Source organism: Equus quagga, chromosome 6, assembly GCF_021613505.1.
Source record: "Equus quagga isolate Etosha38 chromosome 6, UCLA_HA_Equagga_1.0, whole genome shotgun sequence".
In the NCBI taxonomy this organism is placed as follows: Eukaryota; Metazoa; Chordata; class Mammalia; order Perissodactyla; family Equidae; genus Equus; species Equus quagga.
Window position 1 is genome coordinate 76,872,055 of NC_060272.1, and position 16,993 is coordinate 76,889,047.

At 34.5% G+C, this 16,993-nt stretch overlaps 1 protein-coding gene across 2 annotated transcripts in view; it reads right to left on the reverse strand.

Annotated features, from left to right (window-relative positions):
• NUP58 (nucleoporin 58) overlaps positions 1-16,993 on the reverse strand; it is a 40,023-nt gene that overhangs the window by 12,324 nt on the left and 10,706 nt on the right. For both annotated transcript variants that reach the window (XM_046664380.1, XM_046664379.1), the window contains 7 exons: positions 15,634-15,744; positions 11,291-11,315; positions 10,001-10,066; positions 9,474-9,648; positions 5,479-5,558; positions 2,913-3,031; positions 2,398-2,480 (listed from right to left, as the gene is read on the reverse strand). In XM_046664380.1, coding sequence (XP_046520336.1) covers positions 2,398-2,480; positions 2,913-3,031; positions 5,479-5,558; positions 9,474-9,648; positions 10,001-10,066; positions 11,291-11,315; positions 15,634-15,744 — 659 coding nt within the window. The remainder of the gene's footprint in view (positions 1-2,397; positions 2,481-2,912; positions 3,032-5,478; positions 5,559-9,473; positions 9,649-10,000; positions 10,067-11,290; positions 11,316-15,633; positions 15,745-16,993) is intronic.

The window sequence follows — 16,993 nt, forward strand, 5'->3', positions numbered from 1 at the left end:
GTGCGACGCTGGGAAACTGCAGTCAGAATTAGGGTGTGCGACGCTGGAAAAACAAATACTACTAGAACTGATCTCCCCCAAACCCATCCTCCTTTTTCTGTGCAGTTACATAAACATACCCATACAATGTTTGGTATCAATAGCCCATACATTTTATTTCTACTTCAGATACTAGGAAATAATGACCCGTCTTAAAGACTCTCAAAAGACAATTAGTTTAAGAAAAAACAAAAAACTGACATCAGGGGCTGGCCCCGTGGCCGAGTGGTTAAGTTCACGTGCTCCGCTGCAGGCAGCCCAGTGTTTCGTTGGTTTGAATCCTGGGCATGGACATGGCACTGCTCATCAGACCACGCTGAGGCAGCGTCCCATATGCCACAACTAGAAGGACCCACAACGAAGAATACACAACTATGTACCAGGGGGCTTTGGGGAGAAAAAGGAAAAAAATAAATAAAATCTTTAAAAAAAAAAAAAACTGACATCAGCCATGATTTATATAATTAATTGATGAAACATCCAATTTTGTTAAGGACATTACCTGGCTGGATCAGGTAGCTTAAGACTGTTTCAATACATTAACTCATGAAAAACAATATAAAAGGAACAAAAAAATGCCTCTTACGAGATTTCTATGAGAAGTCAACAAGTCTACAAATTACAGTGTGCTCACTAAATGCAGCTGAAAATAAATGGCAATGTAGCAAATCTGATCATGGAATATCCTTTGGTTCTTGGGAATGTGTATAAAAAAAAGAGTAGGTCAAAACTTCATGTAAAGTTCATACAACACAATCTGAGGCTGTTTTGTGCAAATCTCTGTCATTGTTTTATGGTCACTGTTTTATTGAAAAGTGTAGTTTTTAAACCAGAGAGGAGAAACTGCCATTGAAAAAGCACGTATACTTACAAATGACATATCTGGAATTTGCTTTAAAATACCCCAGGGAAGAAAAGCATCTCTGTGCGGAGAACTGATAAAACAAGATCAGCAGCATCTTGATAGTGACTGAAGGTGGGTGGTAGTACCTGGGCATTCATTAGGATATATAGCATGTATTTGAAAATTTCCATAATAAAAAATAGCCATCCGCACAAGAGACTTCAAAGTACCAACAGAGAATCATCTTTAGCACTTTAAGAACTAAAGTAATATTTACTATAATACATAGAAATCTCACGAAAATCTGATAAAAACTCCTCCTTTAAAACGAAATTATTTTGAAGATTTAGTTTAGAATTTTAAATCTATTAAAGAAAAAGGTCTGAAGTGTGCTATTATTTCAGAAATGCTATAATTTAAAGGGTTACCTTTTTAAAAAATTCTATTACCATGCTTCAGATTAAAATAAAAATAAAGGGCTGGCCCAGTGGCGCAGCAGTTAAGTTCGCACATTCTGCTTCTCGGCGGCCCAGGGTTCGCCAGTTCGGTTCCCGGGTGCAGACATGGCACCACTTGGCAAACCATGCTGTGGCAGGCATCCCACGTATAAAGTAGAGGAAGATGGGCACGATGTTAGCTCAGGGCCAGGCTTCCTCAGCAAAAAAGAGGAGGACTGGCAGTAGTTAGCTCAGGGCTAATCTTCGTCAAAAAAATAAAATAAAATAAAAATAAAAATAGTGGTAATCTCGATTAAACTCTATTCTACATAGTTAATAATTTATTTAGACTCAGGTTCAGATGCTTTGAATTTTAAAGGTTTTTTCTGGCTGTATATAACTCCAAGAAAGATTTTAATTACATTTGCTTAATTAGTTGGAAAAAGTGTACTTACATTTAACATTTCACTTAAAGTTTAAAAATTAACGTTGTTACATGAGGTTCAAAATACTCAGTGACAGATTACTTTATTTATATTACTTAATAAACACAAACAGTTTCCTGCATTTATGGACAAAGCAAGTTTTTTTATGCAGTGGCTAATAAACATTTAAAACATATATAAAATTAAAGCAGTGCAAAATGATTTTGCTACTAGGAATGTTTATTTTCTGTAGCACTGTTTTTCGTGGTAGAGATGGAAATAACCTAAATGTCCAACAAAAGAGGATGGGTTAAACAAACTATGCACATACATATAATGAAATCCTAGGTAACCACTAAAAATGATGTCAAAGAAACATGTGTTATGAACACAGAAAGTGGTTCACAATATACTGTTGAAAAAAGTTACAATAACAGATTGCATATGACACTTAGATCTTTTTAAAAAGAACAGATATTATCCATGGATTTGTCTGTGCATGATTATGGACTATTTTAGTTTTAGTCTTTTTCACTTACATGTAATTTTAGCTATTTGTGTAATAAAGCATGGATACTTCTGTCCTGCAAACGAACAAACAGTTTGCTTGGGTCTAGAAATCCAGATAGTTGAACTGGCACTGAAAACTTACCTTTACATTTTCATGAATAGACTGAAGTTGTGCAGCTAAAGCTACAAATGTTTGATAAATTTTCTGCATAGCCATTGACAAATCTATAAAAGAAAATTATATTATCACACAGATACATGTATAACACAATCAACGTTATTTTTCTATTACTTGAGTACAATTTTACATTAGGCCTCTTAATGTGTAGGAGGAAAAAACTCTATCAATATTTCTGCGGCTAAGAGAAGAGAGCAGAATGAGCAGGCTGAGAGAAGGATGTGTCCATCAGCAACATGCAGAAGGGGAAGAGGCCCTAAGACTTCTGCCTTTATTAGTATAGTAACAATTCATAATAAAGCATTTTATATTTACGAGGAATGAAGATCTAATCAAGGATTTTTAAGGAAACTTTCTTACGGCAACTTAAGACAACTACTAGTGGTTATCTAGAATATCTACTACATAACAAAGCCTAACCTCTCTCTTATCAAGAAGATTGTGCTCTCCAAAGAAAATCACCACAGAAAACATGTTACCTTGAGGGGTTATATGTGAATTATTTGCTTGAGTGGCAAGATGGTTTTCTAGTTCTTCAATCTGCTGTCTGTACTGCTGAAGCTGTACCTCAAACTGCTGAACCAAGATTCTAAAGTAGCTGTATAAAACATTTACAAAGTCAGATCAAAGTTTTAAAAACATTATTTTCTTTATATACAAAATACCAGGGGCCGGCCCCATGGCCGAGTGGTTGGGTTCGCACGCTCTGCTTCGGCGGCCCGGGGTTTCGCTGATTCGGATCCTGGGCGTGGACCTAGCACCACTCATCAAGCCATGCTGAGATGCTGTCCCACATGCCACAACTAGAAGGACCCACAACTAAAATACATAACTGTGTACTGCGGGGCTTTGGGTAGAAGAAGGAAAAAACAAATCGAGGAAGATGGGCACGGATGTTAGCTCAGAGCCAGTATTCCTCAGCAAAGAGGACTGGCAGTAGATGTTAGCTCAGAGCTAATCTTCCTCAAAAAAAATTTTAAAAAAATAAATAAATCTTCATTAAAAAAACAGAATACCAAATAAATAAACATAGGCCCCCTTTTAAGCAGGGCCTTTGAATTAGTCTGATGATATAAGGTATCCTTAAGAGGCAGGGATTATTATTGAAACAAAAACCCAAACTTGTAAGTTATCAAGGTATCAAAAATAGTTGCATATCCTTACTCCAAACATGAAAAATCCCAATCAAGGGGTAATCTACAAAATAACTTAATACTCTTCAAAACTATCAAGATCATCAAAGACAAGGAAAGACTGAATAATTGTTACAGATTATAAGAGATTAAGGAGAAATAATAACTAAATGCAATGTGAACATGATCCCATAGTAGAAAAAATACATTGGCGGAAAATAAGATCCAGGAACAGAAAAAGCACATTAGTGGAAAAGTCAGTAAAATTCAAATAAGTTGAGTAGTTTGGTTAATAATATTGTGCTAATGTTAATTTCCTGTGATAATTATACTATGGTTATGCAATATGTTAATGTTAAAGGAAGCAGGGCAAGAGATATAAGGAAAATCTTTGTCCTACTATTTTTGCAAGGTTTCTGTAAGTCTAAAGTTCAAAATAAAAAGTTAAAAACACAGTGCAATTGTAAATCAGATTTTACAATCAGGTACTTAAGAGTTCTTATATTTATAATCTGAAACATTACTTATAATCTGAAAACACTACAGTGTACTATAGGAAGAGCATGCAATTATTACTACTATTCTGATAAATTTAACCAGAGAATGCTGGAAAGATAAAAAGGAACTTGAATAGCATGCAAAGCAGTCAATGTTATTCTATTAGAAACGGGGAGCTGTGAAAGCTTTCTGCAGTGGAAAGTGATACAATTCAACCCATTTCAAAACTATCTTTGATGGCAGCATGAAGAACAAGACACAGGGATAGAATACTAGAGGAAGTCCAGCGAGGAAGCATATCTCATGCTACCTTGAATACGATAAGAGGAGTATCACTGTCATTGTTAATTTCCTGATTTTTGATCATTGTACTGTGGTTATGTAAGAGAATATTCTAATGTTTAAGAAATACACACTAAAGTACTTAAGCATAAAGGGCATCATGTCTGCAAATAACCTATTCAGGGGAAAAAAGTATATATACATACACAGAGAGCAAGGAATAAAACAAATTTAGTAAAAATGCGAACGTGGGGAATCTGGATGAAACGTATATGGGAATTCTTTGTTTTATTCTTGAAACTTTTCTGTAAATCTGAAATTATATCATAATAAAAAATTGAAAGGAAAAAAGTGAGGGAGCAGGAGTCAGACCTCTACCACTCACAAGCTCAGGACTGCACCTCTTCATGCCTCAGGCTCCGCATCTCTCAGACTGCACAGTAACAGCTGCAGAGGTTTTGTGGGAAATGAGATGAAGCATGTGAAGTGCTAAGCACACTGCTTGGCGTATGGGAAGAATTTGATAAGTATTAGCTATTATTATCTCTAGCAACTCAAAAGGACATTAAAAAAAGACAAGACATACATCACACGCGTGGAAACTAAACAGATACACAAGCTGAGTAATGAGATTACAGGTGGATTTTTAAAATTTAATTTTACTTGTCTACATTTTGTAATTTTTCTTCCTGAAGATTTATTACCTATGTAAATAAAAGCTAGGCAAATAAGTAAAAGGGTTGAACTATATTTAGTATGCCCTGTTTACAGAAAGGACTATCATAAAATTATTTTTAAATTAAAAGTCCTTATGGGTAAAAATGTAAGTTTCTACTACCTGTACAACTTAATAAAGAGGAACAGACCCTATATGTAACATGTAAATGAAGTGTAACTGCCTAACAGTAGTTAAAAGCGAAGATCTTAGCCTTCACTTACCCTTTAATAAAACAAGAATAATCAACTACCCTCTTAGGGTTATTACAGAATTATATTTAAAAATCCATGTAAAGTGCTTATTAACTCAGACTTGGTACGCAGTAAACTAAAAATTCTTACCCAGTGTATTGTTTTTACTGTTGTGCTTTCTTAAAGTGAAAAACATTTGTTTAAAAAAAATCCAGTAACTTACTCAGCAGGAGCTGTATTTTCATGGTGGAGTCCAGGTGGTGTTTTCTGGGTTCTTAAAGCTATTTCAGCATTCTTTAACTCCTAGTATATTAGAGGTTTAAAAAAAAAAAGGCCAGTTAAAAGTCAGGCTGAAAATACCAAGATCCCTGGACTGGAACTTCAAACAATGCCATTTTTAGAGAGTCATGCCATGAGAACATATGGATAAAGCTGATTTGCAACAAGTTACTAAAACCTCTTTCCAGAGAAGACAAACTACACTTTTTTTTGCTGAGTAAGATTAGCCCTGAGCTAACATCTGTTGCCAATCTCCCACCCCCACCACCAGCTCACCCCTAACTAAGGAAGATTAGCCCAGGGCTAACATCTGTGCCAATCTTCCTCCACTTTATGTGTGGGACACTGCCACAGCAGCAAGAAACTATACTTTTAACAAATCTGATGATAAATTTATAATGAGGTGCTGGTCTATTTTAAGAAACTATAGATTTCTGTAGGATTCATAAAGTTAATTCATCCACAGTGGAAGACTATGCTGCTATTTAAAAATCTTCAATATACAAATGTAGAGAAAATTATTTTAAAAAAGCAACGCAGGGGCCAACCCCGTGGCAAACTGGTTGAGTTTGATGCACTCTGCTTTGGTGGCCTGGGTTCACAGGTTCGGATCCTGGTCGCAGACCTACACCACTTGTCAGCCATGCTGTGGGGCAACCCACACACAAAATGGAGGAAGACTGGCACAGATGTTAGCTCAGGGTGAATCTTCCTTAAGTGAAAAGAAGACTGGCAGAAGATGTTAGCTCAGAGCAAATCTTCCTCAATGGAATAAAAAAAAAAAAAAGAAAAACCAAGGTAGTAGTAATAATAATGTTGAGGCTCATGATGGCAGCAGCTAACACTCTGGGCACTTACTATGTACCAAGAACTATGCTAAAGGCTTTACTTACATTATCATGGTTAATCCTCAATAATAACCCTATAATGGAGCTCATGTCCCCCTTTTTACAGATGAAGACATGGAGTTACAGAGACATTAAGTCCTTTGCCCAAGCTGGAACACCTGAGAAGCGAACTGAGGCAGCCCAGTTCTTTGAAAGCTTATAGACATAATCTTTCTTATATTGCCTTCTTCTGTTCCTCAGTGCAATTTCTATCTTCCAGGCAGAGGTCTTCCAAGACAGACATTCTGTTTTACCCCCTTATACTTCATATTCATGTCATTTCACTGCTTTTTTAACCCCTATTTAAGTTTTTCTTATTAAAAAAAAAGTATTATACCTTAGCATTACATTCCCTGCAGCCACCTCTTGCCCTCATTTTACGCCAAGCTGTTAAGTCTCTAACTGTTCTCTCCACTTCCTTTTCACTCTTCAATCTGGGCTTCCATCCAGTAGACTCTAGTATAAACGCCCTGGAGAGGTCTGGACTATTCAAACTCCGACCCTGCCTACTTCTCTAGGCATGGGCTCTTGCCAGGTCCAGATTCACACTCAGGGCTCCTGTAATACTAAACTGTCTGTCAATCCTCAAACATGCCAATTTCATGCCTCTATGCCTTTGCTTGTCATCCTTCCTCCCTATCAGCCTGGGCAACACCTGTGTATGTTTCAAGACTCAATACAAAGGTGTCCTACTCCTGACAGATGATAAAAGTGTCCATTTGAGCCCTTGGTGTCTCTATCATACCTTGCACCTGGAACATATTACCTGATTTAACTCATTCTCCCTAGTGTATCATAAGTGTTTGGATCCCAAATGCCTGTTGAAGTGCTCTGCACATAACAGATCCTTAAAAATGTTCACTGAACGAACACATGGACTCAGCAATGTAACTTCAATGAAGCATGTGGCACCCACCCTACCCTAAAAGAAGAATTTTAACCACCCTACTAAATTCTCAAGTTGTGTATCAAAAAATGAAGTATACAAAGGACTTTGCTTTCACAAGGTTCTGGTCTACACAATCATAACACTGCTCCTCAAGCTCAAAACTGCTTGTATTTCCCAGAAAAAAAGGCCTTCTTTGAAGAAAAGGTTTTGGGGTTAAATAAGATTGATAACTACTCCACTAAGGGAGTCAGAACATTTTTTTCCATTGATAATTCACTAGACTGTGAGTAGAGCACTAATTCCTGTATATTGCAAATAAGAATAATCTTACATCAAATTTCTTTGATATCTCCTATAAAATTTCCTAAATTCAACTCAGATTATTTTTCCCTTAAGGAAAGTTTCTTTGACTTATATCCTCTTCTTCATTTGCCACCTTTATACTCTATCCAATCTTTTATTATTTCATTTACCCCACCAGACTTTTAGTACCTGTGGAGTTGTCTTTTTATCTCTGAAAGACTGTTAACAAGTCTAGTATGTAACAGGTATTCCACAAATATTTGTGACTGGAATCATCCAGTGTTAAAGTTACAGTGGACCCCATTATAGCATTAATTTCACTTTTTCTTGAGTTTGCCAGCTCTGTTACTTTGCTAATGACCTTTTCCATACAATTTATATAATTTCATATATGAAATTTATAATTTCATGTAATGTTTAATCAAAGTCTAAACATTCTCCATAGTCTAAAACCATAACTAACATTTTCTTCCTCCTAGAAAGTACATATCTGATGATACATAAAGAAAGACTAAGTGAGAAGGAAACAGGGAGGAATCTTTTATTGATATTTAACCAAAGAATTTGTAAGCAAACAGGAAATATGAAAGCAAAGTCTTTGACCAGTCTTTGAATTTCCTTTAAACATCATAGTTTAGAATAGCTATCTTAGTAACACATTTTTATTAAAAACATCACAAAGTATTCTCCAATAGTTGACTTAAAAATACATAAGCAGGTACAAACTTCCAGTTATAAAATAAATAAATCCTGGGGATGTAATGTATAGTATGATACAGTTAATAATATTGTATTGTATATTTGAAAGTTACTAAGAGAGTAGATCTTAAAAGTTCTCATCCCAAAGGGAAAAAAAATTTGTAACATTTATAGTGACAGTGGATGTTAATTATTAATTAGACTTATTGTGGTGGTTGTTTCACAATATACACAAATATTGAAACATTATGTTGTACACTGAAACTAATATAATGTTATATGTCAATTAGATTTCAATAAAAAAGACACATAAGTACCTTTAAAACTTTTACTTAAAATATTCTCACTTCATTTACACCAAGCACAGCACTCTGAGAAGCCAAAGTAAAAAGGCGTATCACATGAAGTTCGCTGACTAATCGGGCAGAACTTCAGGGAAAGATTTCTGGACTGCCACGATGAGATCAAGTACACTTCATAATTGTGCAATACAAAACACAGGTAAATCTTCTATCATCATTCTTCCCCACTGCTACAGAGAACTACTACATATATATTTTACATATTGTTTAATTTACCAGAGACAAAAAACAAGTAGACATGAGTGACAGATGAGCCTCATTAGTATGTTTATTAACTGACGTAAGACTAGCAAGCCATCAGTAGAACTTAGTATCTATAAAGCATGATAGAATTTTTATTTAATAATTGGCAGATCCAACAAACAATTTTTTCTGTCGAGCCGTTCCCTCTGGTATAATGTAACAACTTAGCCAGCAGGCATTCTTATGGAACAAGCAGTTAGGAGCATAAGCTCTGGAGCTGGATTGACAGGGTCTGAATCCAAGCTCGTCCACTTGTTAACAAAGCTCTCTGCCTGTTTTCTTATCTACAGAATGAGGATAATAACAGTACCTACCTCACAGGCTGTTGCGAAAACCAAACTGGGTTAATATATATAAATCATTTGGAATACTTCCTCACATGTAGTAAGCATTCAATAAAAACTAGTAACTATTGTTATTATAGCAATTTAAAAGTATATGACCTATATGGTTTTCTAATAGTAGATCTGTATTAAACTTTGTAATTTAAAAAGACTTATTTCCATTTAAAAAAACAAACAAAAACCAATGATAAAATGACTGTAAGTTAGTTTACCTGAGCAGTTTCCATTTTCAGTTTGTCAATATTGAGAGTGTTTCTCTGTAGTCCACTGGCAGCCAATGACAGAAGCTGCTTCAGAGCTTTAAGATCTTCTTGTACTTTAAGCATTGCTTTTGAAGACATTCTGCTAATTTCTTCTTGGACTTGTTTTTGTTCCTTCACAAATTTCCTTAAAAAAACAAAACTGAGTTTTAAAAAAAATACACTTTTGGTTTCCCACAGAAAGAAAGTACATTTACAATAAGTTGGTCAGAGTCCAAGTATTTTAAGAAGGAAATACTAAAAATTCATCTATAGTTCACATGCTTTTTTTAATAGAATGGCAGAGAATTTTAATTCCTGTTGTTCTACTTTCTAATTTCTAAAAGCATTAAAATTTTAATCCAAGTTAAAATGTTTAGGAGGAAGAGATGTTCCCTCTAAAATATATTCAAAATGTTTAGGAGGAAGAGATGTTCCCCCTAAAATATACTCTAGCATTCTTCAAGTATGATTTATCTGATCATATATGACACACTTACTGGAGATTTTCAACATCCTGGCAGATGACAGGAGGTAGATTTTCATCCTTCAGGGCCTTACTATCCCTAAGAAAAATACCACAGACATATTAAAACCATCGAGATTATAAAAAGCTGACAGCTGAGGTATACTACACTATGTGTTAAGATACTAGAAAACAGAGCAAATATTTCCCATTTATAGCTTTCTTGGATGATTTCAAAGTTCTTTATAAAGAACAATAAATTTCCTGACCTATAAAATAACTAACAACTCATCTGACATGGAGATTTCTTTTCTAAGACTGGCATCTATTCTAAGTAATTAAATGCATTTGACTAAATGTTTAAGAAAAAAAACTCAGAAAATACCACAGATTAGGTGAGATATTGAACTAAGTTCCCATGGCTCAAAAATTCTATGACTGATATTTTATTCAGTTCAAAAATATTAAAGCATTCACTAAAGAAAGTCTACAAATTTCTCATAATGAGATGCTCACAATATTTTACTTTATTATTTTATAACTTCAATTTGTTCTTCAACAAAGTAAGACCTAGGGAATTGCTTAAGGGAATCATAACTACTTAATGAAGACAAGAGTAAGTGAAATTTGGCATCACGTAAGAGAATCATGAGCTAGATTTCAGTTACAGATCTGCTGCTACTTCCTTGATATAACCGTAGGCCAACTCGGTCTCTCTCATCCTCCTCATTTATGTAAGAGGCTAAAGTATACACAAGATGTTGTGAAGGAGTGAGCTTCATCATTTATTTACAAATGCTTTATTTAATGTAATACAATCTGGGTGAGAAAATATAATTGGTAATAAAAATAATAATCTTCAAACATATGTATGATGTATATGGAGGCTATTCTCTTCATCATCAGGAAATAAATGGTACTGGCACAGTAATTTTTATATAAAAGGGGTATATATATGTTTTCACTTATATATATAAATAAAAGGTGCTCCAAGAGTAAAGTTCCATGAGTAGTTCAATACTTTAATAAGTTAAAAAAATACATACGTGTATTTGTATTTACTGTATTATTTGGGGAAAAGCCAACCACTTCCTAGGAAGAAGTGATCATAAATTTCTTTAATGATTAAAAAGTAAAGATTTGACCTTTCAAAATCTTTCTAGAGTATATGTTTACTATTTTATTTTTGACAAAAACTGGTTGAAAGTATTCTTCTTCTAAGTGCCTATACAGTTTCATTTACTTCCAACCATACCATTTGCCTGCAATTTAATAAATAAAACTCCTTAATTAAAATATTTTAAAAGTTAAAATATAAACTTACTCTGGTCTTGTTCCTGTTTTATCACCTAGAAAATTCAAGAAGCTTCATGTAAAAATAGGTAATTTAACAATGTATTCCAAATACATGTTTTAAGTTAACATAAACTAAGTTAGAAATAGAAACTGTTAAGCATTTCTTAGACCGCCTCTTAAATATCATGCGATGTCAACTTGTCACAAACTCCAAACATAGCATGTTATGGAGACATGTTCAGGTACAGATCTTTGCATCTATTTCTTTCCACAGTAATTATCTTCCTTTTTCAACTATCTTCCATGAAAAATATTCTTCCTAGCAGTTTAACTCCCAAGAGCTTTACTTGACACATTTTAAGGCCATATCAGTATAGAATACTAAAATATGTCAGATTACCTGAACTTCTCTATTGTACAAAAGCAGCAAACTGAAAAATTGAAAATAGTTTTTAATGCCTGCAGACATATCAACAGCTCTCTCAGTAATAACACCTATTTGATAGTTATCCTTAATAGTATATACCTAAAAGCAGAAAAGTAAAAATGCTCCTTCAGCAAATGATGCAGTGATTCCCTTTCTGCTTTTCCAAAATTATTTCTGACTATAGGACTTGGTTAATTAAGAAAATATAGAAAATACAGAAACACACAAAACTTCATCCCACCCAGGGCCCTCAACGGTTCCTTCCAGCCTTTTTCTGCACTTACATACATATTTTTAAAAGCAATCGGGATTATCATAAATAATATTTGAACATACATTCTCAGCATGTTGGGAATATTTTCCATTCACTTACAATGACTTTAAGTGACCGTACACTACAGATGATGTACTGTATCATAACCTTTATGCCCCATCCTTTTCTTAGCATATTAGCATTTACTACATAAATAACGCTGCTACAATGAATGTATTTTTCTACAAATACTTGTGCATTACTTGATCTGTATTCCAAGAGGAATTTACAGATCAAAGAATACGCCAAGGAAGGCCTCTGATATATTACCAAACTGATCCCTTAAAACAACTGTCCCAATTTACTTTCCCTTCTACCATGAATAAGAGTACTTTTCTATCACACCCTTAACAACCAACATATTTTTTAAAAAAAATCATTGTCAGTGTATAGGTGAAAAATGCCACTCCATTATAATCTTAACTCATATTTCTGACAGTATTAAGTAAAGCAAAACACATTTCAAATGTTAATTAGACAAGCATATTTTTCCTTTTGTGAAATGCCTATTCATGTAATTTGTACATTTCTGAGGTCTTTTTCTTACTGACTTCTAAGAGCTATTTCAACAGTAAGTATATTAAGTCTCTGCCTCATATGTATCATATTTCATGTGTCTATTTCTAAAATTAGATCCTTATAATTGTTAAGACACATCTCAATTTCAGAGACGTCAACATGTGAGAAAACAAGTGCTTTACTTTCAATTTGTCATTTACCTTTTACTTTGTACATGGGGTTTCTTTTTGTTTACCTCCTTATTCAACCGTAATTTATTTTTCCATATTTTATTATTTCACTGAAGCTAAGTTTTTCTTTTTTTTTTTTTTTGAGGAAGATTAGCCCTGAGCTAACATCTGCTGCCAATCCTCCTCCTTTTGCAGAGGAAGACTGGCTCTGAGCTAACATCCATGCCCATCTTCCTCTACTTTATACGTGGGATGCCTGCCACAGCACGGTTTGACAAGCAGTGCCATGTCCGCACCCGGGATCCGAACCTGCAAACCCCAGGGCGCCAAAGCAGAACGTGCAAACTTAACCACTGTGCCAGCCCCCAAATTTTTCCTTTCATAGTTTAACATTTCTGAAATTGGCACCCAGGACTTAGATTTAATGAGACAGTAATACAAAGTAGGGATTTAATTTTATTTTTTTCCAAATAGTTCATTTTTATTGACTAATATGTTATTTTGCTATTTCTTTGCTATTCCATTTTTATCATATTTTACAAAAATTTATATAAACAAAACGTGTATATAAAACTTGAGCCTGTTTCTAGATTACCATGGACTCCTGATTAGTCTACCTAGCTTTGCTTCAGTCATAAAAGCTTCCTAACAGTTCTCCACATCTATTCTTCCTTCCTTTCCACAGGGTTGTCAGAATGCTCTTCTTAAAATACAAATCTCATCATGTCACATTACCCAAATCAAAACCCTTTAGTGGATCCCAACTGTCTTCAGAATGATTAGAGAATTCCTTAACATGGCATGCAAGGCCCTTCATGATCTCTGGAGTCTGATCTTTCTGTTCTGTAGCTACCCTGGCCTTCCAGCAGTTCTTCAAAAGGACCAAGATCATTCTCATCTCCAGGTCTCACGGCATGCTGCCCCTTCTTCAGGAAATGGTGTTTCCTACCACTCTTCATCTGATTGAACTCCTCTGATAACACAGGTCCAGGCTAACTGATATAGCTACTAGGAAAAAATAGAAATCCTTTAGATTAAAAAAAGAATCCCTTGGGCCAGCCCTGGTGGCATAGTAGTTGAGTTCTGCCCACTCTGCTTCAGTGGCCCAGGTTTGGCTCCTGGGTGCAGACCTACACTGCTCCATTAGTGGTCATGCTGTGCTGGTGCCCCACATACTAAAACATGGAGGAAAGATTGACAAAGATGTTAGGTCAGGGTGAATCTTCCTCAGCAGAAAAAAAAGAAAAAAAAGAATCCTTTGACAACATAACAGACTAAAGGGAATTGGGATATGGTACATGTTGGCAATAACATTTATTCCATGCATTCCTTTCGCTCAACTCTAGCTAAGGCATGTGAGTAGGACGATGTGGGGGGAGGTGCAGCAAGGGTAAAAGACAGGGGAGATTAACTCCTTACATTTCTCTTACACCTTTGCCTCAATCTGCCCTTTCACATGGAGCCTAAAAGCAATCAGTGAAGACAAAAGTAGTCTCATGCTTAAAACAGAACTAGTTGGAGGGTATCAGGCTGCTTCAAATGAGTAAAAAAATGAGCTGCTAAAACATCTAAGGCTATTTTTCTAATTATAGAGTTGCCATAAAGAAAAGTAAATAAAAACAAGAGATAGGACCCTATGTTTAAGAATTAGTCGATTCTCTTTCAAAGGGAAATAAATCCAAATCTTTTCAGTTTAAAAGGATTTTACCAATTTTGGGGATAGTAATTCTAAAAGCATCTAGAATAGCATGTTCTTATAATAATACCCATGTCCAATTTAAAAAAAATTCGTATACAGACATATGGACACTGAATATGTTACACCTTCATCCACTACCTCACTTTACGTTCTTCAGAGAGTGTCAATGCAACAGGTAAGTATGTACTCTAGTGAAACATGCTTTCATCAGAAGCAGACAAGATGTTGCAAAACAGAACAAAAAATCACACACACAGAATCAACAATAATAATAAACTTCTCAAAATGAATTTGGATTGGCAAATTTTTAAAAAGAATATTCAGGATGGCAAGAGCACAGTGAGAAGGGCATTTTCATACTGTCTGGTGGGGAAATAAAGTGGTAAAAACTTTCTGTAAAGTAGTTTCACAATATATACCAAGAGTCCCCAAAATGTCCTTCTCTTTAAGCCAATGACTCAATTTCTAGGTATTTTCCCTAAAAAAAAAATAACCCCAAATACAAACAAAAATTTCTAATAAACGCAAATACCTAGACAGCATTTACTCTGTGCCTGGCTCTGCAAAGGTTTACAAACAGTAATCCTCAAACCAATCCCATGAAGTAGGTACTATTATTTTCCCCCACTGTATAGATAAGGAAACTGAAGTACAGAGAAGATGAATAACTTATATAAGGTCACAGAGTTTATAAACATTTGAGCCAGGATTTGAACCCAGGCAATTCAGCTCCAGAACTGGCACTCCTAAACTGTGATAGCATGCTGCCTCTCTCTATAAAGATGCCCAATACAGTGATACTTCCCAGAGGAAAGGAACTGAAAACAAACACTAACAATAGGGTGACTGTTAGGTTGACTAAATTATGATATATCTATTCATAAAACTGGTACTAAGCAGCATTAAAATACTTTTACGAATTATTGACACTGACACATATTTGAGATACAACATATGAGAAAGAATAGGTTACAAAACAATATATTTATCATGATCCCAATTTAAAAGTATACAATACACACATTAAGATAGCTAAATAAGACATATGCACATATAAATCTTATTTTCCTACAAAAATAAAATTTTCAAAGCACAACACACAGCAAATTCATGAAATATGATGCAAACAAACTTAACAGTAAAAACTTTACCACTGAATATATAACTAACAATCTTCGAAATATAGGAATCAAGTTTCCTTAACAGGACTGTTAGAACAAAAAATTACAATAACATTACTTACTCTTTTTATCTGACGAGCTACTAAAATCTATACCACCAAGGCCTTCGTTGCCTGCAGTTGAAGTAGCTGCCGTAGTTCCCAAGGTCAAGCCTAAAGCATTCTGTCCAAGTCCTACAAACAAGCCAGACATCACTCACAAAGCTCACTCAAAGGCTTTATAACCAACTTCCCTCACTGACCAAAGCACTCAGATACTTTTAAGTTGGATCCCAGATTTTCTTCATACTTGATTTGGGCAAATGACAAGAAACAAATCTACAGCATGCTTCGGACAAAGACTTACAGTCTTGCTTGGATTCAATGCTATATGTAGTTTAGATGATGTGATTTTTCTTTATGAAAAGGATCAGAATGTATCTGTTAGTTCAATATATTTGGACACGATTTTCTTGTTTTTAAACTCTCTCTACAAAAGCAGCTTTAGTTTGTATATTTTCAGGTAAATAGATCGTCTCCCTATCATGCTTTGGAATTGTATACTTTTAAAATAATCTAGTCCTGGATGTGTTAATTAACTCAATGGTGGGAATCCTTTTACAATGTATATGTATGTATGTATATCAAATCATCATGTTGTACACTTTAACTATCGTATAATTTTGTCAATTATACCTCAATAAAGCTGGGGGAAAATAAATAAAATAATCGAGTACGAATTTACAAGATTGCAGTATAACATAGAGCAAACAGCTTTACTATTAATGAAATTTAAAGAACTGATATTGGAAGTCTTACAGTTCAAACATCATCAAAATTTCATAGTCTCAAGTTCTTTTCATAAAACTTTTGAAAACATAAGTAGACTTTTTAAAATTTAGACATTTATTTAAATCTTACCTCAGTGACAAAAGGAACTGAAGAGGCTAGACTATAGTTAATCTTAAGTCATTAATGTATACTTGTGAATCAAGTAGCAAAATATCAAAGATCTTGCGTTGGTAAATCATGCAAATCCATGCATTCTGAACTGTGGATCTTTTTAGACAAGACGCTATTTACTTTAAAAGCAAAAGAAACAGTAGGCTGTACTAGATAAGAGCATGGGATAACTGAAAACTGGATTTAAATCTTGGGAATGCTTGAAAAACATAGCTAAAAAAATAACTGTTGTTAATTTTTTAAAAATCAATGCCACCTTTAGGTTAACATAACCATAAATTAAGCATTGACTATTGTGTCAAGAGCCTAAGAAAAATCAGAACAGACCTAAAAACTCAACAACAAGACACAAAAACAACTCTCTACCTCTCCTTTCTATTATTTTTATGTTTTACTTTCATAGGAATTTTTGGGAGATGTTCAAAATATTTATCCTGCAAAAAAATATGTTACAGTCATCTAGTAATTTGGTTACTAGAAG